This window comes from Cucurbita maxima, unplaced genomic scaffold (assembly GCF_002738345.1).
Source record: "Cucurbita maxima cultivar Rimu unplaced genomic scaffold, Cmax_1.0 Cma_Scf00015, whole genome shotgun sequence".
Classification (NCBI taxonomy): domain Eukaryota; kingdom Viridiplantae; phylum Streptophyta; class Magnoliopsida; order Cucurbitales; family Cucurbitaceae; genus Cucurbita; species Cucurbita maxima.
The window spans coordinates 2732411-2760186 of record NW_019272031.1 but is presented as its reverse complement, the minus strand read 5'-3'; the positions used below and the strand labels follow the sequence as shown (position 1 = coordinate 2760186).

Below are 27776 nucleotides of genomic sequence, written 5' to 3'. Positions count from 1 at the left end.
GATTGTATGTGTTTGCGTTCCATCACTCCAATAGTAGGGTCATTTATTGAGTATTTTTTAAAATACTCAAATCATGTGCCACTTTCAAATACGTAAAAAGGTTGTGGGCAAGGACGAGGATGAGGAATACAATCCCTGTCTTTGGTCCCGTGTAGAAATCTCTCTCTACTCTTTTCGTTCTCTATTTAGTCGAGATTTTTCACACGGACCCCGCCGTGTAGGGTAAATAAATATCCCTAACCCAAGTATTAAAAAAAAGAGAGGAAACTTGTAAGCATTTTTTAGCCTAGGAAAATGAGGGATGTGGTCCAATCTTAATTGGGCTTTTATTGTATAAGCCCAAGTTTAAACCAGGCTTTTGGCCCATGTATGATGCTTTCCCCAAACCGGCTAGTTCAAACACTTGGAAGCCCAAATTCAATATCAATGGGACAGTGTTTTCTTCAATTTTGCCGGCATCGTCCAACCGGGAAACGGAAAACCCTTCTCCCTAGCATCGACATTTGATTCAAAATCCCAAGCTGTCTGGATTCAATTGAGATCCGACTTCCGATTTCATAGTCCAATTTCTTTGTTGTTGAACCATTTCCTGCCGGGTACCTTGAATCGAAGCTCTCATGGCATCGAAGAAGAAAGAATCCGAAGGGATAGCTTTACTCTCGATGTATAATGACGAGGACGATGATATGGAAGACGTTGAAGACGTAGAAGAAGAAGAAGAAGAAGAAGAAGAAGAAGAAGAAGAAGACAGTGAACTGCACCAGCAGAGGCAAGATGAGGGAGGAGAGGATGATTATGGAGTTAGGGTTGCAGAAGAAGAGTCAGCTGTAAACAGCGATAGAATGATTGTCAGTGAATCTGCTAATGATTCGACGCCGCCGGTTGATGATGAAAATTTCACCCCAGAGAAGCTCAAATTCGGGTCTTCCACTCCGCAGCCGCCCCAGGCTGTGGTTTCAATGTCGCCAATGCTATTACAAGATAATTCTGGTAGAAGAAGGGGGACGCTTGCGATAGTTGATTACGGTCACGACGAAGCCGCAATGTCTCCAGAGGCCGAGGTACTTACATCATCTCTGTTTGTTTGGTGGGAAGCGTCGCTGGCTAAAGTTCTAGTGGAATGCGTATTGTACATTTCAAAGAACTGGAAAATAAATAAATCAATCAATATAGCGTCGAACTAAGATGGGCGGTTCCACGTTGTTCTGTTGCTGTAGATGTTTGTTAAGTTTAGCTTTTATGGGAATTAAGGCAGCCCATCCGTGAGAAATCTTTTATTGAAAATAATTTTGCATTCGTCTGTTTACATACAGGATGGAGAAATTGAAGAATCTGGTCGTGTCACATTTGGCGATGAGCTTTTAGGCACCAATGGTTTGTATGATTCTTTTAATAGTGAAAATTTACTTTGCTTCTTCTCATTTTTATAATCTAACAATGCTCCAAGCGCATAGTTAATACTCGTCTGCTCTAGAAAACTTTGTACTACCATCAATCCTTATTTGTGTAGCCGTTCATCCATGTTATTTTATTTAATTTCCTGTCTTATGAAAATCTGGATTTTCCTTCTCCATTTGTAGACTTCGTTTGGTGAATGGTATCATGAAATCGTTTTTGTATGGCCTTGCCTCGTGTTGGAAGTGCAATAAGGTTGACACTCTCGTGATCATATCGTAACATGTCCTTACTTGTGTACCATAATCATTACTGGAAAAGGGTGGAAGCTTAGGATGTTGGCTATTTCAGGATCTAAAGGCTCTACAGCATGTTGGCCGAAAAATTAGTATATCTTCAAAAGACTAGCAAGGAGTAGGATTTTGTTTACCCTTTCATGGATCATAATCATATATGCTAGGCAGAGTTATTTGATTGGCTCTGGGGTTTTATTATGTTAAGTTTTTTATTCCTCAAGGTTAATTATCTTGGGATGATTTCTTGATGTTTGATAAATATTCAAGATTTAACCTCCAATTACTATCTTCAGGTAGCAGCAATGTCTTGTGTTGATTATGGTCACTTCTCCTTTTTCCTCCTCCTTGATTACTTTACTTTATTTTTTAATTTTTATGATGCAGGTGATTTTGATAGAACATCTCCCGGGACTGTAAGAGTTCCAACACCAAACAATTTAGCCACTCCTCAAATTTCTGAATCACCACATTCTGGTTCAATGAACAACATAATACTGGAATCTGAAACTGAAAAAGTTGAGGAAACTGTTGAAGAGGAGAAAAAAGATATCAATCCTTTGGACAAGTTTCTTCCGCCACCACCAAAAGACAAATGCTCAGAGGAGCTGCAAGTAAGCTTCATTTCTGATATAATGACTACTTATGTTCTGAAGAGCTTTTAATTGTTTTCCCCAAATGGTATGCACTCTTGAATGTCGATCTAGTTTTTTTATAAGAAACATAAAGCAGTTGATATCTATGGAATATATTTAACCATTTCTTGGGTTTTCAAATCAATAGCCTGAGTTGTTTATTAATTCCACGGGCAGGGTACGGGGTTAGGATGTGTTAACATGTTGGTGAACTGAAGGTATTCTTCGTTGGTGATTATGTGTGACTTGGTTTATGACCTTGATGGGTTTGGTTCTTGTTCTTTGGCCCTCTGATAGGAGAAAAATTTAGGATGTGCATGCTCACGGGGACTTTAAGTAGAAGTTTTAGTGCAGGATGATTTTTTTAGGTCTGCAGGATGCAATAATTCAGGGCCTAATCTTTTTTAGGGGAAAAAACTATGGTACAAACTCTAAACTTTCACAAGCTAATCAATTTAGACCCTCTATGAGAATTTCGTTTTGAAATCATTAACACAAAACATTCACATGTATAAAACTTCCTTATGCATGATTTTTCCTACTTATTTTGAAAGAATGACGTGGTAATTTCTTGTAATGATACACTTTTCAAGAGACTCGAGCCACAGATTGTCACTAACTGACGTGAAGTATTTTTCCTACTTTTGTCGTCCGTAATTTCTTGTAATCGATCTGTCCCATCCCCTATATCCCCACAGCTCGTGTGCATTGATTCCTCAGCTGCTCCTGGCTTTCATCTGAAAAAGATTGAAGTTGCATGGATGAGTATAAAAACACTCAATTAGTTGCATGCTTGTAGTTCTTAGTTTATTTTTAAGTCTTATTGTTATTGGTTCATTTGTTCGTTCCGATGACTTATTCGGACTAAGGAGTTCATTTCTAATTTACAACATTTCCTAGGCTATAGGCCATGTTTACTTTGTTTACCTAAGCTCAAATTAGGGTCATGGTGCAGTCGCAAGTTCTCTTTTCTTAGCCCTGTCTGAGCTGTCAACTCTCATAGTTTGTTCCCATCTGAGCTGTCAACTCTCGTAGTTTGTTCTTGGGGTTCTAAGGTATCTTGACTAAATGTTCTACTAGATCCTTTCATCGTCGTCATCATCATAGACCTATGGCTAACTTTCTGGGCGCAACCTCGTCATCTTCCAACTTATCGTTCTCGTCATACCATTATGGACACTATTCTCAAATTTTCTAGTCTGGTTTAGTTGGCATCCTCTAGTAGGCCACATAATGTAAGCAGCGTTAAAGGAGGTTACGACTCTCAATCTAGCCAACACTCATTTACCTATGTGGTCCCTTGCTCTCATCCGAGCAAGATCATGATTAGGGATTGGTTGGAGACCCTCTAACCACACCCACAAGACTCTTATATTTCTCGTAGGGTTCATGAATTTACAGGGTTTAACCTAGTTCTACTAACTCATAAAAGTACTACAGGCTCCTATCGACCAGAGAAGTTCACTACAAAGAAATTAACTTGAAAACTCCTAATAGGCCAAATCGTGCAAAAAATGAGTAAAGTAGTTCAATTGGAGTGGTCCAATTGGACCGGTTGTCTTCAACCTCCAGCCATGAGCCTCCCTCGATTCGTTTCTTCTTGTTCCATTCTCGTGCGACAAGCCCCAAGGGTGTCTGCTCCCTTCAGCAAAGTTGGAGTTTTCTTTTAGCCAAGTTCAATGGTTCAAAAACCATGGAGTTTTGTTTGGAGTTAAGGGAGTGTTGTCTGTTGAAGTTTCTCAAAAACCCAGAACTGTAACTTACATTTCCAGTTCCAATCTCCTTGCTTGACCTCGTCTTGGGCCCTTCAAAGTTATAAAGCTCACTGACACGAATCTATAGGTCCAAGATTTGTGAGAAATCGTTAGTGTTTGAGTACGAATTTTCTTGGTAAAGTTCAAACGGAAGACCCATGGTCTTACCCTTGAGCTCGAATATGGTCTTCCCCTTCATGTGTCTTTTTGCCCAAATTGGTTCAATCTTGCTCAAGCCCACAGTTCCATGAATGAAACCCTTCAATCCTCAAATGATTTGGACCTCTGGCTGCCCAGGAATTCAAAACTCTCTGGCAAAGATAGGTTTTCTCCACCAACTTCAATTACTCAAACTCCTTTATTTTGAGCTTCTCCTCTAATTAACCCTTGATCTAGCTTTAAAACGTCCCAAACTCTCCAGTCCTCTCAAAATCCGACAGATAAACGGTTGTTTGGCGTGTATTCACCTTCCTCACACGCACTCTATGGCCAGCAAGGTACGGCCGACGACTGTACTTTTTTCCTTTAAAAAAAAAAATTAAACCTTGATATTACATTTTTCTTACTGTTTTGATAGGACTTTGGGAGAAGAAAAGTTTTATTTAGGTGATTTTGAGTTGATTTTAAATGGAACTAAGTAAAAATAGTTTTAAATTACTAATGAATGGTCTAAGTTGATTCACTCCTAAAGGTTTAAAATTTAAATTGATAAAATTATTAGTTTGAGGTTTTAATTGATTCAACCTCCAAAGTTTAGGGGTATAAATTGATATTCTTGTCACTTATTTTTATTGATTGTTTATTTTATTTTACATGCAGAGGAAAATCAATAAGTTTCTTGAGTATAAGAAAGCTGGAAAAAGCTTCAATGCTGAAGTACGCAATAGAAAGGACTACCGGAATCCTGATTTCTTATTACATGCTGTGAGGTATCAAGATATTGACCAGATTGGGTCTTGCTTCAGTAAGGATGTGTTTGACCCGCATGGATATGATAAAAGTGACTACTATAATGAAATAGGTCATTGACAATTCCTTCTGTATATCTTCCTCGTGTCTCTCCTTATCATTTATCAAAAAGTCACATGCTCTTGGTTATTCATGACATTTTTTAAGTAGTACCTTAAATTAAATTAGTCAGGTCGTGTTTTTTACAAAAATAATAAATTAAATAAAACATATTAAGTAACCTTGACAAGTTGAAAAGATCACTTAAGATGTTATTACAGTAATTCTGGCTGCCATACTGTAATGCTTCTGCCATCATGAACGGTCTGATTAGGCATCTTTTGACATTTAGAGTTATCGAAGATCTAAAATTTGCAGAATTGACAGCATTTGTCTTTCTCCTCTCATGAGTAAAAAGCATTTACGTTGATCCATATTCTCTGCATGTTCTACTTTTACCCGTTTGCAAGATGCAAATTTAGTATGTGGTGGTAGAGACTGGAGATCATATTGCAAAGTACAAACAACTGCATTATTTACATGTGCTTATTATCAAATTCAAATGTTATTTCTGATGTTGCCTATTTTGTTATAGAGGCTGACATGAAACGTGAGATGGAGAGGAAGGAGCTGGAAAGGAAGAAAAGTCCGAAGATGGAGTTTGTTTCAGGAGGAACACAACCTGGTGGTACAGTTGTGAATGCTCCTAAATTAAATATACCTTTTTCAGGTTCATACCAGTAGTGCTTTAGTCTCTTTCTGATTGTGATTTATTCTTCTTATAGTGTTTTTCTGTCTATTCCTTTTACAGGTGTTTCAGCTATCGTTGGTAGTGGTCTACATTCAGCAGCTTCTGCATCTGATGCCATTCCTAGGGATGGAAGACAAAACAAAAAATCAAAATGGGATAAGGTGATGCCTTACCACCATGTAGTTGTTCATATCAGCAATGTACACTGTATTGCTAAGTATTTGTTTAATTCATATCAGGTAGATGGTGATAGAAGAAACCCAGTAATTTCTGGTGGCTCAGATGCAGCTAGTGCTCATACAGCTTTACTATCTTCTGCTAATGTTGGCTCTGGATATATGGCTTTTGCGTAAGTTTTTTGTACTGTTTTTGAGAAGATTACGTCGATTTTGGTTGTTTTAATCATAAATATTGTACTGCCTTGGCGATATCTTAGAAACAATAAGAGTGCCAACTTTTAGTTGTATCTGAAAGTTCAATGTTGATGTGCATCATTCCTGTTGACAGGCAACAGAGACGGCGAGAGGCTGAAGAAAAAAGATCCAGTGAGAGAAAGTTGGATAGAAGATCCTGAGAGCAATGAATTCTGTTCCATAACATTTAGTTCTAAACCATTTTGAAAGGCTAGGGAAATGGCCACATTGTAGCTTTATATCTGTGACTAACCATATATACGGTCAGAATGAAAATGTAATACATCAGTTACCGCTAGTTTCCTCTTTTGAAGGTGCAATATTGCTTGTAACTCTTTTTTCATCAATTTCCTTGACTTGTAAAGATTATCCAGGGGCCAACAAATTTCGCCAAACGATGGAGGAAGATTTTTTTTTGTATGAGTTTCATGAGGGGGAAAAATTGGCTGCACATCAAGTACATGGTAACTTTTAATAGATTCTCTCTCTATTGCGTAGTATTAATGAGATCTTTAGTGATTGCTCACTTGTTAGAAGTTTAGTTAGCTTAAGGTTTAAATTTCCAAACCATTAGCTGACTTCCATGCTACTTCCCTCGGATATGAAGATGAAGGGATTTTTGTGCACAATGTTCAGCCTTGGTTTATCTGTATTCTGTTATCTTTTTGCCTTTGTAGGTGGATTCCCTCCAATGAGAAAAACAAAAAGAGGAGAGAGGAAATCAGAAACCCTAGCTAACGTAGATGTACAAGATCCATGTCTGATAACCATCAAGTCAGTGAAAAAATTGACAAATGATCCTCTATTATAGGAGTTGGCCATATTGAGACAGTGACGTCTTTGCCTTACAGCTTCTGTCCTATCCTTTTCCCCACGCCCCTCGATCTTCAACCCTACAAACAGCCAAATTTCCAAGCAATTATAAGCCCCACAATCAAAGCTTGATTCTAGGTGTCTTCACTAAATCATCTCACACACTACCAAACATCACCGAATGCCTTAAAGTCAATACCATCAGCCTTTAATTCTTCTCGATCCATGTTTGCCGAAAGTTATCCTCTCCCCTAAAGAATCGCGAAGGAATAAACCTCCTACCCCACCTTGGCCCCCACCCTTTGCCTTTTGTTCCAAATTAACTCAAAAACTTGCTTATGTTTCAACTTAGGAACCGGGGCTTGTAGGAAAGTTGTCCAAAACAATCATGGTGGAAAAAGAAATGTTCTTCCTTGATTATAAGAGATGGGTTGGTTTGTAATTATAATGTTTGAGTATCTCTTTTTTGTTGCAGGTGGTTGCATATTTTCAACACAAGTACGTGGGTCAGCTTGAAAAGGTAAGCCATTGGCATCCATTAACTGTTGTGTTTATTTTCTTTTTTTCCCTTCACTCGACTCTCGAGGATATAGGATTCCTTGGAATTGGAAGGCGAAGAAAACTGTCTATTCTCCCAGACTAAAATAGGTGTGCTTGCTAGCTGGTGGAAGTGGATTTATGTGTTTTTGCACCCTCTTTGCTAGCTTTTTCCTTAAAACTGCTTTTCTGCACAGTTGCTTTTGGAATGCAACACAACTTGTCTTCTTTTCATAGAGAGAGAAAAGAAAGAGATGGCATGTGAAGCTAAAGATTTGTCCCATGGATGCATGTAAAGACTAGCTCTTAAGTTCAGAGAGGGTGACAGTTTCTCTTGAAAACTTGCATCCATTTTCCCCTTTATATCGACCCTTTCTACCTGTCCATTTTAGTTTGGTCTCTATACTCTTTATGATTTTGATTATAGGTATTATGATCTAGTTGAAATCTCACCAATCGGCCATGTCGTTATTAGGAGTCATTTCGTAATGTTTTTGATTCTAGCTTTTGATAAACGATGTCAGGTTTTGAAGTTGAATCATTTCTCTTCTTCCCAAGCCTATGTGATGTCTATTTCCATTTTTTTTTTCAAACAACCAAACTTGAGCCTTAACCTTTAGTCAACCTAGAACACTAGTTTTACTACCCGGACATCTAAAAAGAATTATTTTAGCTTTTCCATAGCATCTAAATAATTTATTAGTGAACGTGTTTATAATAATTAAAGCAGAATTAAAGTTACAACAAAAGAATCAAAGATACGTTCATTTTATCTGCGAGGTCGGGGCTTCGTAGGGACTCACCCAAATGTGGAGAGGATTCTCAGTCTGGAGAATAAGGAAAGAAAGAGTGGAGGTTAGATAAAAGGGGCCAAAGACAAGATTATATTCTCGATACCCTCGACCCTCGGACATGAAATAAGGTCACGAGTATGATTAACCAAAAAATAAAAATAAAAAAATAATAAAAATTTGAGAGTTCGTAGAGAGAGAGAGAGAAAAAAAAGGAAAAAGAAAAGGCAGCCATTTCGAAGCTGCAGAACATTGGTGTCTAGTCAGACTTCTGAATCCTACTTGATTCCTCATTTTCCTTTTCTTTTTTCCCTTTTTTATTTTCTCTTCACTTTTCATTGCTAAATTAATTGTATTCATCCTTAACCCTTAACCTCCATTTTCATTTATAAATCACTCGTTTCATATAAAAATGGATATCGAGTTTCTAGAAAAATTTTAGCTCGTCATTTTTGTTCACAAAGGGCTCTCTCTCTAAGAAAATTGTGTCTCTGTAGATCGAGAAGAAAGGGGGTGTTCGATGGAAGCAACAGAGCCGACGACCCGCAAGAAAATTCTCCACTAACATATATCATCCCTAAAAATTCTCGAAATAAAACCAATTTTTACTTACTATAAAACAAAAAATGACATCTACAAGACAAAATAACCCAAATTAGTATTCATTACAATTTGGGCAAAAGAATCCTACTTTATTGATGTTCTTATGTATTTATTGCATTTAATGTGGTTTATTGAATAAAGTTGACTATGATAGTGATACTACCAAATTTATTGGTACTCATGTCCTCCCAAATTTGGGAGTTTATTTTTTTGGCGAGATTATTTTTTTTTTTTTTTTTTTGTTGTCGGAACAATATTCTTAAAAATCTTGAAAATATTATTAGAGTTTCGGGTTCTAACTTAAACTCTAACCTATAAAAATAAAATGGATAACCATTCGTTCGATTTCTACCCGTGCATAACATAATCCAAATTTTCACCATTAAAAATCTTTAACTTTAGATTCCCCTTTATTCCAATCATCCTAATCATGCACCAAATAAAAGGAGAACACAAGAGAACTAAAGATGAAAAACAAGTAAAAAGATAAATGTTGACCACATGATTCCCACAATTTCCTATCCCTAATTCATATTATATTCTTACACAACAATGTGTCAAGCAAAATAAAGGAGCCGACCCTGATCATATCATATCAAAATATTAATGTTAGACGAACGTTAATATTTAAAAAATAAAAATATATATTGAAAATTTATAGAGAATGTGTAACACTTAAGACCACTGCTAGCAAATATTGTCCTTTTTGGACTTTCTCTTTCAAACTTCCCAAGAAATTTTCACATCCTTATAAAAATGTTTTGTTCTCTTCTTCAACTAATGTGAGATCTTACAAGGATTTGTACCTCTAATCGTGTACCTAGATTCTAAGGCTTTAAGTTGTTGGACAATCATTTAATTGTCCACCAAAATTGACCAAAATTTGGTGCATTAAAATAAAGTTGTCTGGTTTCTTCTTTATTGAAGGAAAATTGAAATATCAGACAAGGAATTTAATAATTCTGGAACANTTTTTTTTTTTTTTTTTTTTTTTTTTTTTTTTTTTTTTTTTTTTTTTTAAGGTACAGAATGACTGCACATTTAATTAATTTATTTATTATAAGGAAGATGAAGAAGAGGTTGAGTGGGCAACGGTAACATTTGAGTTTGGCAGTTCTTACGAGGGTAGTTTCGGGAATGTCAAAAAATACAACGGGCGTTTTGGTAAGTCTGGCGGAAAAATGGGTGAATACCTCAAAAAGCCTCTCGCTCGCTTGCTCTCTTGTTGCTAATGGGCGGCAACTCTGTGTGTTTCCCTCTCTCTCTCTCTCTGCATTCAGCCCTCAACTTGGCTGATTCTCTCTCTTCTGTAACTTTTTAATTTCAGTCCCACTCCTCTGCTTTTTCCATTGTTCTTCTCGTTTTCTCTGTTTTTGTTCAAGTTTTGTTTCAAACGAGAGCGCCTGGCTTGGGATTTTTCTTCTTTCCTTTGACGTTTTGGTTATTTTACTATAACCCCATTTGGGATTTTTGTATATTGGAAGTTTGCGAAGTGGGTTTTGTGAGTAATGGAAGCTCCAAAACCAGAGGAGATTAGCCATCCACCGATGGATCAACTTCAGGGCTTGGAGTATTGTATTGATTCTAACCCATCTTGGGGTAATACTCCTTTAAATCAACTGGTTGATGTTTTTCTTCTGAGCTTGTAATCATTGTTGTTTGTTGATGTTAATGGCTGAAAACAGGGGAAGCTATAGCTTTGGGGTTTCAGCACTACATTCTGGCGTTGGGTACTGCTGTGATGATCCCCTCTTTTCTTGTTCCTTTAATGGGCGGCGATGATGTGAGAAAACGTTCCATATTCCCCATTTCAATATGCTTTTCTGCTTCTCTGTGTGTTTTTTGAAAATGGGGTTTGAAACTCTGTTTCAGGGCGATAAAGTAAGAGTGGTGCAGACTCTGCTTTTCGTTGAAGGGATCAATACGCTTTTACAAACCCTGTTTGGAACAAGATTGCCGACTGTTATCGGCGGCTCTTATGCCTTTATGGTTCCGATCATTTCCATCATTCATGACTCCTCTTTAGCAAGAATCGAGGACCCCCATTTGGTCAGTAACCCATTTCGATATTTGTTTCTGTTCTTAACTTTTCCATTTGTCTCCAATCGTGTTGCTTCTACAGAGATTTCTAAGCACAATGAAAGCAGTTCAAGGAGCTCTAATTGTGTCATCAAGCATACAGATTATCTTGGGATATAGCCAGTTATGGGCTATTTGTTCCAGGTAGAACTTTCTTAAGAATCAGGACATCACTAAATCTATTTCAAACTAAATGTTAATGAAAGGAAGTTCATCATTCATTTCAGGTTCTTCAGTCCTCTTGGAATGGTTCCTGTGATAGCACTTGTAGGCTTTGGTTTGTTTGACAGAGGCTTCCCAGTGGTATACTTGGATTTTGGTTCTGTGTGCGCGTATATGTGTGTGTTTATGAATTTATGACCATTGAAATTCATACCCAGGTTGGAAGATGCGTGGAAATTGGCATTCCTATGCTTATACTCTTCATAGCCTTCTCACAGGTGGTGCTTAGATATCATTCTACTGCAAACAACACCTATTAAAGTCTTGTTTTTCATGTCCGTTTGCTTCTTTTTGCAGTATCTCAAAGGCTTTCATACAAGGCAACTTCCAATACTCGAACGCTTCGCGCTTCTTATATCTGTCACGGTGATATGGGCATATGCACATCTCTTGACAGCCAGTGGTGCATACAAACATCGCCCAGAATTAACTCAAATCAATTGTAGAACTGATAGGGCCAACCTCATTTCTTCTGCTCCATGGTTGATATCTAAACTTGGTCTCATTTTCACTTGTTGATATCGAAAGATATAAGAGAACTTACCCCTTTTTATCCAATACCATCATTCAGGATTAAGATTCCATACCCTCTTCAATGGGGTGCTCCAACTTTTGATGCAGGCCATGCGTTTGGGATGATGGCTGCAGTAATGGTATCTTTGATTGAGGTACTTTTCCCTACTCTTAACAATATATAATAACTTGAAAGAGTAATATGGGTAACATATCGTCGTATTGCAGTCGACCGCAGCGTTTAAGGCAGCGTCACGCTTAGCAAGCGCAACCCCGCCTCCAGCTCATGTTCTGAGTCGAGGTATCGGTTGGCAGGGAATTGGGATTCTTCTGAGTGGTCTGTTTGGAACACTATCTGGATCAACTGTGTCGGTGTAAGTTTATCAATGGGCTTCTCCTTCTTGCATGGTGTCATTGGATACAAGTTTTCTGACTGAATGTTAATACAGAGAAAACGTTGGGCTGCTTGGAAGTACTCGTGTCGGTAGCCGAAGGGTTATCCAGATTTCAGCTGGATTCATGATATTCTTCTCAATTCTAGGTGAGCAGCCATTACTAAACAATGTATTATTGCATCTTTTCTTGCTCAAGTTCATCATAATTGGACTCTTCAACTTCCTGCAGGGAAATTTGGTGCATTGTTTGCTTCAATACCCTTCACCATATTTGCAGCTGTTTACTGTGTCTTGTTTGGTCTTGTTGGTGAGTTCATTCTGCAATGATTCTCATTTTGTGTATCTCTGGAAATGGAATGTTTGTTAATCAATAGCTCTTTCTCAGCCTCCGTGGGGTTATCATTTCTGCAATTCACAAACATGAATTCAATGAGGAATTTGTTCATAACTGGTGTAGCATTGTTCTTGGGTTTGTCTGTGCCTGATTACTTTAGGGAGTACACTGCAAAGGCTTTCCATGGCCCTGCTCACACCAACGCTGGATGGGTGAGTTTGTGAGCTAACTTTATCCAGAAACATGAACTCTGTAACCATTTCTTTCAATTCTGACATGATTTTTCGTTTCGATGTCCAGTTCAACGACTTCCTAAACACTATCTTCTTCTCCCCGCCATCAGTAGCTCTCATTGTTGCAGTCTTCTTGGATAACACACTTGACTACAAAGACAGTGCTAGAGATAGGGGAATGCCATGGTGGGTTAAGTTCAGGACATTCAAGGGAGATGCCAGGAATGAAGAGTTCTATACTCTTCCTTTTAATCTAAACCGTTTCTTCCCTCCATCTTGAATAAGGATGATACACAGGAAAGAAGAACGTTTGCTTGCTTGCTGCACCACCAGAGAGAGATGGCAAACAAAATGAGTATCAGGCTGAGAAGATTCTTGAATGGAGAAGGGTGTAAAGAAAGAACTAGACATGTCAATGGCAGAGCATGAGCGGCATGGCATCCTTGTCTTCCCAGTTTTGAGTGGTAAGTAATAAAGCCACAAGTTAGTCTTTGGAAGGAGAGATCTGTATTGTCTGTTAGTTTTTTTAATCAGTGAAATTTTTGTAGCTTATAGATTTGTTCTTTGAAAAGAGGGGTAGAAAACCAGGAGAGAATGATGTTTTGATGCATCTGATATTCATTACTTCACTCACCCATCCAACATAGTGTACGTGAAACATTCACAAACCAGCTCCTTTCTCACGAATGAATCGAGTTAAATGGGTAATTATTGTTAAGTTGTAACGGCTCAAGTCCACTGCTAGTAGATGTTCTTCTTTTTGAGCTTTCCCTTTCGGGCTTCCCTTCAAGAGTTTTAGAATGCGTGTATTAAAGAGAAATTTTCATACCCTTGTAAAGAATGTTTTGTTGCCCTCCTCAACCGATGTGGGATCTCCACAATCCCCATTTCCCCCCCCCCCCCCTTAGGGTCAGTGTTCTCGCTGGCACTCAGTTACCTTCTCCAATCGATGTGGGACCCCCAACCCACCTCCCTTTGGGGCCCATTGCCTTTGTTGGTACATCGCTTGGTGTTCACCTCCATTCTGAGTTTAGTCTCGTTACTGACACATGACTTAGTGTCTAGCTCTAATATATTTGTAATAGTCCAAACCCACTACTAGTGTATATTGTTCTTTTTTGGCTCTCTTTCGGGTTTTCCTTCAAGGGTTTTAAAATGTGTCTATTAGAAAGAGATTTTCATATCCTTATAAAGGACATTTCATTGTCCTTTTCCCTAGAATCTCACCATCCACTCCCCTCCTTTAAGGCCAGTGTTCTCGTTGGCACTTGTTACCTTCTCCAATCAATGTGGAACCCCTAATCCACCTCCCTTTGAGGCTCATTGCTCTTGCTAGCACACCGCTTGGTGTCCACCTCCATTCGGAGTTTATTTGTAACCGTCCAAACCCACTACTAGAAGATATTGTCCTATTTGGGCTTTTCCTATCAGGTATAGGTTTTTTAAACTCGTCTAAGATTTCCACACCCTTATAAAGAATGTTTCATCTTCTACCAACCAATGTGGGATCTCACAATGTCAAACAATGTCTTATACTCGTTATAGATTCAATGTATGGACAAAGGCTTTTGAATGTTATGGTCCAAACTTGTAATTTTGTAATGAAACATGTGAAACGAGTAGGAACGAGGAACACAAAAGGAAAAGTAACAATTAGAACACAAAAGACCAATGATTTACTGTGATGACTGGTTTTGTTGAGCTCCATGAATGTGTACCCAAAATGGTCTGCCATGGTTTAGGATGTCAAGAGTTCCAGCAGCTCATTTTTCTTCAACTTGGAGTATCCCTTAATTCCTCTAGATTTTGCAACTGCTTTCAGCTCTTTAAGTTTCATATTCTCCACTGTAAGATGCGAACCATTTCCTCCTGCCGGAGTTGGGATTGGTGATCTCTTCACAAAGTTAGACGGTGGCCGTACTAACTTGAATTCTGCAGCAGCTTCAGATGTGTCTTTTCTTCTCAACCCTTTAACTCCTGCATTCTTTAAAGTTTTGCCTGTCCATACCAAGTTATAATGCACATCCATTCAGTCATAGAGTGCCGCCGTGTTTTCATAGGGTAAGAACACGATATTTTTGTTGTAACATAAGCGGAAGTGAGAACGATCGCACTCAGACACCCACAATTAGAAGTTAAACAAAGAGACACAAAGATTTACTTGGTTCGGAGAAAAGAAATTCCTCTATATCCACGAGTAGCTACCAATCTCAATAATCTAAGTGTTTACAAAGTATATATCTTACACTCTCACACTAGAAAGTCTCTCGGCAAAGTTCCTCCCAAATGTCACTCAACAAATACAAAATGACACTCCAACAAACAAACTCTATGTATCTGAACTATTCTAGACAACCTTTTATATAGACATAGAAGCATTAATGCCATACATGAATCAAGATGATTCGTGTATCAAAATGGAAGATGAACCAAAAGGGTTATGAACAAAAAAAAATGAGAGTTATGAACCAACTAAATGCCAATATATGCACATGAGATGTTAGGAATCACGACTCTCCACAATGGTATGATATTGTCCACTTTGAGCATAAGTTCTCATGACTTTGCTTTGAGCTTGCCTAAAAGACCTCATACCAATGAAACCCATGATCATTTCCTAAATTAGCCAACGTGGGACTCACTCCCAACAATTCTCAACAATCCTCCCCTCGAACAAAGTACACTATAAGCCTCTCATGAGGCCTATGAAGCCCTCCCCTTAATCGAGGCTCGACTCCTTTCTCTGGAGTCCTCGAACAAAGTTTACCCTTTGTTCGACACTTGGTCACTTTTGACTACACCTTTGAGACTCACAATTTCTTTGTTCGGATTCTATTGACATGGCTAAGTTAAGGGCACGTCTCTGATACCAACCACAATGGTATGATATTATCCATTTTGAGTATAAGCTCCCATGACTTTGCTTTTGGTTTTCCCAAAAGACCTCATTCCAATGGAGATATATTTCTTTACTTATAAACTCATAATCCTTCCCCAAAGTAACCAACGTGGAACTCACTCCCAACAATCTTAAACTGGAGATGCATGAACCTATACTTCTTGACAGCTTACAAGAATGGTTCAAGAGCTATATTGGTAACTTATCATCAAGTTTCTTTCCTTGCTTCTTGTATACCACAAAAGAGATGTTTATGTTAATGACTTTAGTTCTTGCAAGATGCATTGATGGATTCAAAGGTGGGTCAAATTTCTCACGAATGCACCAGATGAGACAATCAAGAAATTACCTTTTACTTGCTTCCTTGATTCAGTAAGAGCCTCCAAAATAGACTCAGTTCCATCTTCATCCTTGTTAGAATCTTCATCAATGGAGCTTGCAGCTTCCTCAGCAATGGAAGTCTGTATCTTCCTAAAGAGAGCAATTATTTCCTCCTGGTTATTTGATTTGGGTTTTTTCATGTCTTCATTCTTATGGGTATCTGTTTTTCTCAAGGAGGGCACATTCTTCCTGGTTCTTCCAGGCGCAGAGCTTCTACGAACAGGCTGATGCCCTGCGTTTCCATCTTTTCCATTGCTTGAAACAGCCAATTGAATGCTGTTGCTACGATACCCATCTGCAATCTCTGCCAAATTCAACAAGCTGCATAAAAATTAATCCCTCAGCTCGTGAAATACACAAGAATTCTAGATGGGTTTTTCTGGGGATCTGATAAAATGTGGAGATTCATACCTTTCAAAGTGAAAATGGGTCTCCTCCTTGTGAAAGAGACCAAATTGGGGAAACGGATTAGGGTTCGAGACTGGAAAACTACTGCTTCCATCTGATTTTTCCCAGAAAAATGGAATTCTATGAATGTCAAAAACTGGATCTGATCCACAAGGTGTAATGTATGGGTGTGTTATAATGTGGGCTGTCCACAAGCTTCTGAATCTCGTGCTCCCACGTGGCTATCTCATTGTTCGTCGTTTCTTTTGATTTGTCGCCATTATTGCTACCGCTATTTGTTTAATGGCACAAATTCATCACCGTTTTTGCCGTTTCTTACTGGGATTTGCGGCAAAAGATGGTACTCATAGCAGAACCCCTCCGATGTTCTGGTTATCTTCGGCAGTGCACTATCATCTTGGATTAGTGAGCTTGAAATTTCGGCTTTCTATCATCTTTGTCAAACCTAATTCGAAAAGGCATGGAGTTTTGTGAAGTGGGTGATCTTTAAAATTTCACGGAGCTTCTTTGCAGCTCCCAAAATTTCAACCCGACAAGGACCTTGTCTCATGGACAGTGGTGATAGCTGGATATCAGATGCACGGCGTTGTAGTGAAGCTGTCAATACATTCAATCAGATGCCAATTACGGTGAAGTATTATTCATTCCATATTTTATTGTCCAGCTTCACGGGTTTAAAACGTGTCTATTAAGGAAAAGTTTATACCGTTATGAAATGATTTGTTCTTTTCTACAACCGATGTGAGATTTCACACTTTACCCTTTGGGGGTTAGTGTCCTTGTTGGCATGCCAGCTGAAGTGAGATATTCAAGTGAATTGGTATGTTTTGATCTCAAACTGTATCATAAAGTATAAACAATCCCAACGATGATGAATCTAAAATGACTAAAAATACCCTTAAAAACTAAAACAACATAATGAGTACTGTGCCATAAAGTATAAACAATCACGACGACAACGAGCCTTCGACGAGGAATTGAAGATTTTAGGTAAATTTCTTCAAAACTAATCAACAATCTATAGCAATGCAGCTTTGTGCAACGGTTGTACTGTCAACCTGGTTCACAAATGGGTTAATCTTCACCCAAACAAGTGAGAAAACTGAGGCCAACAGCACTGACCAAAGAACAACAATGGTTGGAGTTCTGTTCTGGCGACCCATGAGACCTTTGAGGAATGGATAGAGATGAAAAATCACCCAAAACGCAAAGAATACCTTGCCAAAAAGAGGACCCCATGCTTCATATCCACCATTTAATGCATCAGAAAATCCTGCAACGACACCGACCAGGTTGACGACGATAAGGGTTGTCGGAGGGATCAGAAGTGTCGTCCATTTCACCATGTAAAGCTCTCCAAACTCGGTGTCCTCGGCTGCCTTTGTGGTAACCGTGAAGTTGGTGTCGACACCAGCTAACATCTTTAGGAAACCTTGGAAGACAGCAAAGAGATGCGCCGAGACGCCTCCGATGACCCAGAATTGCTCGTTACGCCATATATCTTCGATGCTAACACCACTCCAACGCAGCTCGAGGACACTCGTGAGAATGATGGACAAGAAGAGACCGAGAAAAAGGGTACTTGCTAGGTTCGAGAGCTGAACGATGTGGAAGAGATAAGGAACACAATTCTATTTGAATAGTTTACAAACAAATCTGGGAAGGTAGAGATATTTACCGTTGGAATGATGAATTTTCCTGTGAGCAGGCAGATTGCAGGCAATGAGCAGTAAGCAACAAGAGGGAGCGAGGTGAAGGGATAGACAATGGTGTTTATGTAAGCCATTCTTTGGAGCCATTTGAGGCGGCCGCCTGCAAATCCATACCATAATGGACAGTGTCTGCTGAGAAAAATCTCAACAGATCCAAGTGCCCATCGAAGAACTTGGTGCAGACGATCAGAAAGGTTAATTGGTGCGGACCCTTTGAATGCTGGCCTAAATGGCATGCAGTAGATGGACCTCCACCCTCGGCAATGCATCTTGAAACCCGTTAAGATATCCTCAGTCACTGACCCATATATCCAACCAATCTGAAAAGCAAAGCCGCAAGCCAAAAACATGTTCACAAGGGTTCACAAAATATTGACTACACTACAAATTTAAGTAAAAGAAAGCAATGGTAGGTAGCGGTCTGAGCCCACCGCTAGTAGATATTGTTCTCTTTGGGTTTTTCCTTTCGAGGTTCTTCTCAAGGTTTTTAAAACGTGTCTGCTAGGGAGAGGTTTCCACACCCTTTATAAAGAATGCTTCGGGGCCCAGCATCCTTGCTGGCACACCATTTCGTGTCCACCCCCCTTCGGGACTCAGACTTCTCGCTGACACACCATCCGGTGTCTGGCTATGCTACCATTTGTAATGGCTCAAGTCCACTGCTAGTAGACATTGTCCTCTTTTGACTTTTCCTTTCGAGGTTTGCCTCAAGATTTTTAAAACAAAGTCCGCTAGGAAGAGGTTTCCACACCCTTATAAATAATGTTTTGTTTTCCTCCCAACCAATGTGGGGATCTCACAGTCTACCCCCGTGGGGGCCTCTAGCATCCTCGGTGGCACTGATTTCCTTCTCTATGGGATTCCCCAATTCACCCCCTTTAGGGCGCAGCATCCTTGCTGGCACACCGCCATGTATCCACCCTCCTTCGGGGTTCAGCCTCCTCGCTGATACATTGCCCGGTGTCTGGCTCTGATACCATTTGTAACGGCCCCACGCCCACTTCTACCAGATATTGTCCTCTTTGGGCTTTCCCTTTCGGGCTTCCCCTCAAGATTTTTAAAATGAGTCTGTTAGGGAGAGGTTTTCAACACTCTTATAAAGAATGTTTCGTTCTCCTCCCCAACCGACATGGGATCTCACATAATAGTTCAATAGTTTTCACATATGAACTAAAACCAGTACCTCTTTTCCCCAAGCGGACTTCTCTTCATAACCACAACTAATGACATGAATTGCTTCCTTGATCAAAGTCGACGGATTTGCAGATTCTGCTACTCCTCCATTTTCCATTAGCGTAGACTCGATAAATACAGACGACAATCCGAAAGTTTTCTCAAAGCTCAGTTGAGAAATCAGCATTGATCTCTCATACTCATCATAATCTGTAGAACAAAGCCAAATTTAAATTCTAAGCCATTCAGAGAACTACTGCCTTAAATTTCTAATACCAAATTCCACCAAGATTAGATTAGACTTACTATCTATTTCCCTGAGGTTAAAGATTGCAGCATCAAGCTCTTCTCTTTTTGCATCTCTCTGAATCTCAGTCGGATCTTTTGAGATCTTCTTGGAAGGACAGCAGCAAGAGCAGCAGCCACACCAAGAGCAAGATGACGAGGATGTCTTAGATAAGCTAGGCATGGAAGGAGGTCCGTAGCCATAAAGTGCCTGTCTATTGAAAACACAACCTGTACCAACATAAACTGGTCCCTGGATACCATCCAATCCTTTCATGTTCACCTGAAACAAAAATGAAGATCCTCAAAACTGATGAGCCTGAATACTAACTAATGCAGGGATCAAGCTTAACTTATAACAGCCGAAGCTCACTGCTTTGGCCCGTTACGTATCGCTGTCAGTCTCACGGTTTTAAAATGCGTCTATTAGGAAGAGGTTACCACACCCTTACAAAGGATACTTCGTTCCCCTCTCCAACCGATGTGGGATCTCACAATCCACTCCCCTTGGGAGTCTAACGTCCTCACTGACACACCGCCCAATATTTGGCTCTGATACCATTTGTCACAGTTTTAAAATGCGTAGGGAGAGGTTACCACACCCTTACAAAGGATACTTCGTTTCCCTCTCCAACTGATGTGGGATCTCACGATCCACTCCCCTTGGGAGTCTAACGTCCTCACTGGCACACCGCCCAATGTTTGGCTCTGATACCATTTGTAACAACCCAAGCTAACCGCTAGCAAATATTGTCCGCTTTAGCCTGTTACGTTTCGCCATCAGCCTCACAGTTTTAAAACGCGTCTGTTAGGGAGAGGTTTCCACACCTTTACAAGGGATGCTTTGTTCCCCTCTTCAACCAATGTGGATCTCACATAACTAATGTAGTATAAGTACGTTTTGACCTCTATTTGGCAAACACATAAAAAATATCATTTTGGCATGCACACTATCTAGCACTAAGAGCTCAGATGCTTCTGAAGCATGGAAAATTATGTTCAATATTCTTCGGTAAAGGATTGGATAGAACGATCATGTATGTTTCAAAACAATTTAAACTCACATCGAAGAAAACCGTGTTGCGATTGGCATATCGATCACTTCGATCAATGCCATCAAACCTCTGAGGAAATTGAACATAGCATACATCTCGGCCAACTTGTGGGTCCATCAAGAAACACATTGCCTCACGTATAGCTTGACTATTGTTAACATAGTGATCGCAGTCAAGGTTGAGAATGAAGGGGGCGTTTGTGAGGACTGCAGATACTCTTACCTGTTTAAGGACAAAGATTTAAGTATACAACTTTGATGTGCCTGCAACAAATAAATGTGATAGATAAATGGGTACCAGAGCATTTTCAGCACCAGCTTTTTTGTGATGCTGGTAACCAGGCCTCTTCTCTCTGGAGACGTAGACTAGTCGAGGAAGTTCATTTCCCTCTACGTCATGGGCGCCGGTATTTCCAAGAAAAACCTGAAACGATTCATCCTCTACGTTTGAACATTTGATTCAAATTTTCAAGTGAATATTCTTCTCTGTAAGTAGAATATCGGAATCAAATGAATAGTTTTTAACCTGAATCATTCCAGGGTGATCACGTGGATTGTTTCCTGGCCAAGCTGTTCCATCTTGCATGGACCAGCCTTCATCAGGTGTTTTTTGAGCCTTTGCCACCAAAGCATTGACTCGTACTTTAAACTCTTCATAAGCTCTCTGCAAGGAATTAGCAGACTAATTGTTAAGTAACTGTTTGCGACAATTGACATACTATATGTAACAGCCCAAGCCCAGGCCCATCACTAGCAGATATTGTCTGCTTTAGCCATTACGTATTGCTGTAAGCCTCACAGTTTTAAAACGCGTCAGTTAGGGAGAGGTTTCCACACCCTTATAAGGAATGCTTAGTTTCCCTCTTCAACCGATGTGGGATCTCACAATCCACCCCCCTAGAGGCCCAAAGTTCTCGTTGGCACACCGTCCGGTGTCTGGCTCTGATACCATTTACAACAACCAAAGCCCACTGCTAGCAGATATTGTCTGCTTTAGCCCATTACGTATCACCGTCAGCCTCACGATTCTAAAACGCGTCTTTTAGGGAGAGGTTTCCACACCCTTATAAGGACTGTTCCGTTCCCATCTCCAACTGATGTGGGATCTCACCCTATATGACATATTTATAAAATTCAAATCTGATGTGGGATCTCACCCTATATGACATATTTATAAAATTCAAATCTAACAAGTCACTCAGTCATGGGAACTACTAAAAAAACGAGCGGAATGTAAGAGGAAGCTTGAAGTTCTTACTTTCATAGCTCTACGTTCCTTTACAAAAGAAGGTTGTACTTTATCTTTCAAATAGTCTATTTTCTGGGAGAAGTAAAACTCGGGAGCTCGGGGTTCAATGGAGAATTTTTTGCAAAATGGAACCCACTTCCTTGCGAAGTCGGCTGTTTCGACTAGAGATTCAAATGTGAGCATAGCTGCACCATCGTCAGACACATAGCAGGAGACTTTATCGACAGGATAGTCCACAGCAAGGATTGAAAGCACAGTATTCGCAGTGATTAGAGGAGGTTCTTTCAACGGATCAACGGTACTCACAAAAAAATCCACAGCAGCAAGCTGGGAAGGTTCTCCCTCTCTTTCAAACCTGACATAGAAATGGATAAACACAATGAATACCATATCAGAAGCTTCAAAGTAGAAAGAGGGATTCTAAGTTTTGGTTTCTTGCTCCTACCTGGCTGATAATCTGTCAATAAATGTGTCCCTGCAGACAGGAAACCATTTAGGGAACTGATCCAACACCCAGGAGAAGGCGAACCAGATTTCACATATGATAGAAGTGAGCCATAGACCAAAAGCACTATCAACAGGATTTGTAATCCTATATTGAAAGAAAAGACCTAGAATGATCAATCGCATGATTATCACTATTCTGTATGGTGTTAATCTGCTCGACGGAATCGGATAAACTGAAGAAAATGAGTGTGTAACTACAGCCTCCTCTGAAATCCTGGAAGAACAAAATCCACATTGCCGTAAGTGTAATGACTAATTACCATATCATTAGAAGAATGAAATTTTGAGCCTTCTCTAACCAAGAACTTGTAGCGATATGAAGCCAGTTTAGTAGAAAAGGCCATCAATACACAAAAACCAGGTTTTTTTGAGAGATCCCACATCGGTTGGGGAGGAAAACGAAAATTCTTTTATAAGGATGTAGAAACCTCTCCCTAGAAGATGCGTTTTAAAAACTTTGAGGAAAGCCCAAAGAAGACATTATGTACCAGCGGTGGGCTTGGGCTGTTACAAATGGTATCAGAGCCAGACACCAGGCGATGTGCCTGAGCCCCGAAGGAGGGTGGACACGAGGCAGTGTGCCAGGAAGGACATTGGGCCCCGAGGGGGTGGATTGGGGGGTCTCACATCGATTGGAGAAGGAAACGAGTACCGGCGAGAACGCTAGACCTCGAAGGGGGTGGATTGTGAGATTCTACATCGGTTGGGGAGGAGATCAAAGCATTCTTTATAAGAGTGTTGAAACCTATCCCTAGAAGATGCGTTTTAAAAACAAGCCCAAAAGGAAAAACTCAAAAATGACAATATCTGCTAGTAGTGAGCTTGGGTTGTTACAATTTTGCTCCAATCATGCTTTCAAAATGTTAAAGCAACACGACAGGTCTGACCATTAAATTCTTACAAATTACATTAAAAGAACCCAACATCCTTGTACTTACTGTTTCTCTTCCATTTGTTGTTGGGGTGGAACTTGAGCTTCTTGTTCTGTCTTCACAGTAGATCTTTTCTTTTTGTTCTTCTTATCCTTCCAACTCTCTACTCTATTCTTCCATATTGGTTTCCCAGATTCATCATTCAATTCTTCACAAAACAAGAAAAGATTATCAAGAACAGGAACAACATGAAAGGCTCCCAACGTGAGTAACAAAATCTATATTAATTACCACTATCCACAGTTGATACGCTACTGACATGTCTAGCATGAACTCCAACATCCTAATCAAGAACAAAAAAACAGTGAATACTTGTAACTTGGTCACAACTCACAAGTGAATGCAGCTGACAAAACAAATTTTACCTGAGAATGACTGAGATGAGATGCCATGGTGTGTTGATTTCCTGATGTCTTTGTATCATCCATCAGTAAATTCTCTAAAAACTCAGATCATGCAAACAAACTCAGAACAACAGGAAATACAAGAATCACTGATAATATTCAGATCAAAATGAAATTCAAGTTCAGTGATGAGAAAATACTGTCAAATGGCGAGCCACACCGCAAGCAAACATTGCGGCCTTCCTTGATATCATACTGAACGCAGACTTTGCAAATGGGAAATTGGCACTCATGGCAAGCAATGAAAACCTCTCCATTGGTATCAACTCCGACTTGCTCACCACAAGTGTGGCAAATCGGGATATCAGAAACCATCATTGTGGTACTCACTTGCCAGTCAGTCCCTTGGATTGCCTTTGATTCTGCAACCCCAAATCAAAAAATGACTCTAGCAGGCCTTGAATTAGGATTTGTGGGTGATTTTATATGGAAAACGAAGAACCCAGATGAACGGAATCGATGTTTGGGAGAGGGCGGTGAAAGCATTGGAGGGTAGTGGTTGAAAAGATGAGAGGTTGGGAAGTTGGTTTCAGGCATCTGCAGAGTGAGGAAGAGGAGATGAGAAGCAAACTCTGTCTTACAGACGGATTTGATTGTTTGCGGGAAGTGGAAGCGAAGATTTGGTTGGGCGGAGAACGATTTTGCACCAACCCATTTCCATGAGAAAGCAACGCCACGAACACAATCAAACCCAGATCAGGAACTGTATTGGTGACGATCCCTGTCACCCAACTAGGGCTAGACCCAATAAATGATAAGTGGAAAGAAAAACTGTTGGCTGGAAAAATCTAAGGTTTGATTGGTCACCGTTCGAATCAAGCTTTTGTTGCAACGTGCTATGTATTCTCTCCGATTGCTAGTAGATTGATGAGTTGCACTAATGGAAGATGGAGATAGAACCTCGCCTCAAATAGGACGATGCCAAGATGGTCATGGGACGTAATGCAGCACGTGGTAGTGCCTTTGTGGCATCTTAGTCGTCTAGAGAAAGCCTCAAACACTATTGCCTCTTTGCACCTTGACGAATCAGTTGGTTGCTACTGTGCTACGACAAACAAGTCGCTTATAGTCGTGAAATTGGTCTTTTTTTTTTTATTAGGAGACTGAAACGCGGAGTGTCACAGTCTTACATTTTCAACCGTGTGACATCATGACTTATATTCATTCATGACCGGTCTTAAGGAGAACTCAAACCTCATTCTACTTTTTTGTGTCTCTTTATGATTTTGTTGAACCTTAGGTAAGGTTCTTCTTCGTCTACCGAACATAACTCATGTGGAAACTAAGTTTGGTTGGGCTATACGTGTCATTCATGCTAGGATTGCACCACTCACACTCAATAAATGACATAAAAAACAAAAGAGAGAAACACCCGGATTGAAAATTCTTAGATGGCTAGGGGTTTATATATTGAGGACTAAAATAGAATAAACTTAAAAATCTAGTCACAAAAATAGGATAATGTTAGATTATGTTAGAATTTATTTTAATGATAAATTGGTCGTTTATATCCTAGTGTAACGTGTATCCCTTCTGTCATGGCATAAATGAAATAAATAAATAAATAAAATTTTATTTAGGAATGAAATCTTATTGGAACGGTTCATATCCAGTTCATCCTTCGGAACCATATCCAGTTCCGGTCTAACAACTTATTGCAAAGTTGATCATTCGGACCTTTCAATTCATAGATGTGAATCTCGTACCTACAAATGGGGATATTCCCGAAACTCACAAAGAAAAAAAGAAAGTGAGTTAGACAAAAAGAGAAGAAACGAAGTGACTTAGAGAAATCTTTTTTATTGATAACCTCATACTGATCAATCGAATATTGATTAATACGTAATCGAGCGAACACTACTTGAAAATGAAAATGGCTTTTCTGCTCATAAATGAAATATTCCTAGAAATTCTTGCTCCCGTTGAACCATTTGTATCTATATGCATTAGGATCTCGATTCATGGATTTCTCGGTTAATTGTTCTCATATTTTAAATAGGTCTTTTAGGCATGTATTTCATAATACAATTTTACACACAATGTAAATCCCCGCCGTTTTTCCCCTTTCCTTTCATAAAATTAATATGGTATCTGAAACTTTTTGTTTGTTTGTGATCTCAATGTCCAATATATCCCATTTTTCAAATGGCTCTTGTAGCTCAGTTGGTTAGAGCACTTGTTTCGTAAGCAAGAGGTCTTGAGTTCAACTCTCAACAAGAGCATAATATGTATAGTGTCCTCTTCCCCTTTTCCTTACTAAAGTTTTTAGAGTATCAGAGTCCAAAGATATGTTTGCTTGGGTGTTCATTCGTTTTGTGATTCTAGAATTGGTATGTTTATTATTTCATGTTGCTCTCATAGTTCAGTTGGTTAGAGCACCCATCTACTCTAGTATTTGTTTGTTTGTTGATTAAACATTTGATATGTCTTCTTTTTCAAGTGGCTATGGTAGCTGAGTTGGTTAGAGTACTTGTTTTGTAAGAGAGAGGTCTTGTTTTGCTTATTATTTTTAGTCGCGAGAACGAGTGAAAGAAGAAAAAGGTGAAGGAGGAGTGAAGGAGAAGGGGGGCATGAGCAAATCTTGATTGAATTTTCAGAGTCGAATGAATAAGGAGTATTGATCCTTGTTTACCGTTCAAGAATAGTGAAAGAAGGAGAAGATCAAGAATGTTGAGTCTTGACTGACAGTGAACTCTCATGAATAAGGAGTGTTTACAGTCTCATTCATCTTTCTTGTCTTGCTTGAGTCTTGACTGACCGTGAACTCTGATTTATCTTTCGTCTTTCCTTCCTAATTACCTATAGCCCTCAAAATAGGGTAAAACATCAATTTTTTAATCAATGGTCCTTTAAGGATCTAGAAGAAAGAAATAGGTATAGGAGCTTGACCTGATGATAGTTTACGAGGTTCAGTAGTGATTGAGAATGCAACTTTCGTTTCGTCTTAGTAGTTTACAGTGAAAGAATAGGAAAGAACAAGAACTTCAGGGAATATCGGTTCAGGTTCATGAGCGAAGCAGCTCGACTGATAGCGAGAGGAGCTCTTGTGTTAACCACTTCCATTCCTCTCATTAGACCATCTGTAGCACTCATAGCTCTCTAACCCGATGATTTCCTAATAATTGTTATTGCTGTACTTCACAAGTCACATTAATTTCTTGACCGGCAGTAAGTATCCTTACCTTTCACTATCAAAGCGTTGTAAATATTAGGCATCCCGGGGGGAAAGCTACATCTAGTACCGGACCAATGATTTGAGCGATACGTCCCAAGTTGTTTTTTTCAAGCGTGTAGAAACCTCAGGACCAGAAGTAGTAGGATTGATTCTCATAATCAAATCAAATATGTCGAAATTAGTGTGTTGAGAAAATTCTTTCAATCTAAAATCAATGTTGGAAAAGTTGATCGGTTGCAAGAACAGCTGATGATAGGGGAGTAGTCTAAGCCTTTACACATGGGTTCTCTTTGATAGAAGCGGGGGATGTCAACATGACACCAAGTTCAATAACAGTATAGAGAGTTACTGACTTCCCTTTGACTAGGGCCTTCTCAAGTTCTTTTCCTGTGCCTAGAGGTTTTGGGGGGGTGAGCAACTAGCTTCTGTCCTAAGGCCATCTATTTCTAGTGCTTACGAGCCAATTGCATAGAATGGGAATGGGAATAATAAATAAGGCATTTATTCCTTCCATGCAGTCTGATTTAAGACCTTCTCCCGACCATACATATAGAATACTAGTTTTCTAGATAATATGAATAGGAAGGAGTCTTCTTTACAATTCTAAATTATAAGAAAAAACCTCAACCTTAAACCTTTTCCTTCAAACACGAGGTAAACTGAAATTACATTGCCTGGCCGGACTATTACTGATTGAACTCGGTAACATGAAATAGAATGGGTGTTTGTTGAACTCGGTCTCTTCTCTTTTCTTTCCTTTGATGAAGCTTGAAAGACTCTGAAAATGAAAGAAAGATTTGCTCATGAACCTGAACCTTTGACTCTATTTATTATCTGAACTTGACAGGTAGAGTAAAGAAAAGAAAAACAGAATCAGGAAGGCCGACC

At 39.4% G+C, this 27776-nt stretch overlaps 4 protein-coding genes and 1 non-coding gene across 11 annotated transcripts; 3 read left to right on the top strand and 2 right to left on the bottom strand.

The window, feature by feature from the left end:
* The first annotated feature begins 467 nt into the window (after positions 1-467).
* On the top strand, positions 468-7922 carry LOC111490425 (FK506-binding protein 5). Of its 7 annotated transcripts, none has more exons than XR_002719562.1 (11): positions 468-1061; positions 1314-1374; positions 2076-2302; positions 4897-5098; positions 5621-5755; positions 5837-5937; positions 6016-6125; positions 6284-6466; positions 6564-6653; positions 7478-7650; positions 7737-7922. XR_002719562.1 is itself a non-coding variant. In XM_023139037.1 (8 exons), exons 1-8 carry the CDS (start codon positions 618-620, stop codon positions 6348-6350), a joined length of 1302 nt encoding a protein of 433 aa, XP_022994805.1. In that variant the 5' UTR covers positions 468-617; the 3' UTR covers positions 6351-6640. The 7 variants fall into 7 exon arrangements, 3 of the variants coding, with proteins under 3 accessions (XP_022994805.1, XP_022994804.1, XP_022994803.1); XR_002719561.1 differs by having other exon boundaries at positions 6555-6653; XR_002719564.1 differs by lacking the exons at positions 7478-7650; positions 7737-7922 and having other exon boundaries at positions 5621-5713; positions 6020-6125; positions 6284-6640.
* Positions 7923-10029: 2107 nt separating this feature from the next.
* LOC111490410 (nucleobase-ascorbate transporter 2) lies at positions 10030-13479 on the top strand. Its single transcript, XM_023139015.1, has 13 exons — positions 10030-10532; positions 10619-10716; positions 10806-10982; positions 11056-11156; positions 11240-11315; positions 11393-11452; positions 11532-11716; positions 11806-11902; positions 11976-12121; positions 12197-12288; positions 12372-12449; positions 12528-12688; positions 12777-13479. Exons 1-13 carry the CDS (start codon positions 10442-10444, stop codon positions 12987-12989), a joined length of 1575 nt encoding a protein of 524 aa, XP_022994783.1. The 5' UTR covers positions 10030-10441; the 3' UTR covers positions 12990-13479.
* Positions 13480-14215: 736 nt separating this feature from the next.
* Positions 14216-17010, bottom strand: LOC111490473. Its single transcript, XM_023139115.1, has 3 exons — positions 16401-17010; positions 15958-16293; positions 14216-14707 (listed from the first exon to the last, which is right to left on the bottom strand). The coding sequence occupies exons 1-3, from the start codon at positions 16489-16491 to the stop codon at positions 14448-14450; spliced, it is 687 nt and encodes a 228-aa protein (XP_022994883.1). The 5' UTR covers positions 16492-17010; the 3' UTR covers positions 14216-14447.
* A 355-nt stretch (positions 17011-17365) lies between these two features.
* LOC111490371 (cellulose synthase A catalytic subunit 8 [UDP-forming]) lies at positions 17366-24478 on the bottom strand. Its single transcript, XM_023138961.1, has 13 exons — positions 23854-24478; positions 23675-23748; positions 23541-23592; positions 23316-23457; positions 22316-22591; positions 21880-22225; positions 21148-21285; positions 20920-21045; positions 20632-20844; positions 19589-19850; positions 19293-19492; positions 18076-18429; positions 17366-17995 (listed from the first exon to the last, which is right to left on the bottom strand). Exons 1-13 carry the CDS (start codon positions 24029-24031, stop codon positions 17408-17410), a joined length of 2949 nt encoding a protein of 982 aa, XP_022994729.1. The 5' UTR covers positions 24032-24478; the 3' UTR covers positions 17366-17407.
* Positions 24479-25861: 1383 nt separating this feature from the next.
* TRNAT-CGU lies at positions 25862-25935 on the top strand. The gene has a single exon. It is a non-coding gene; the product is annotated as a tRNA-Thr (tRNA).
* Positions 25936-27776: the final 1841 nt, after the last annotated feature.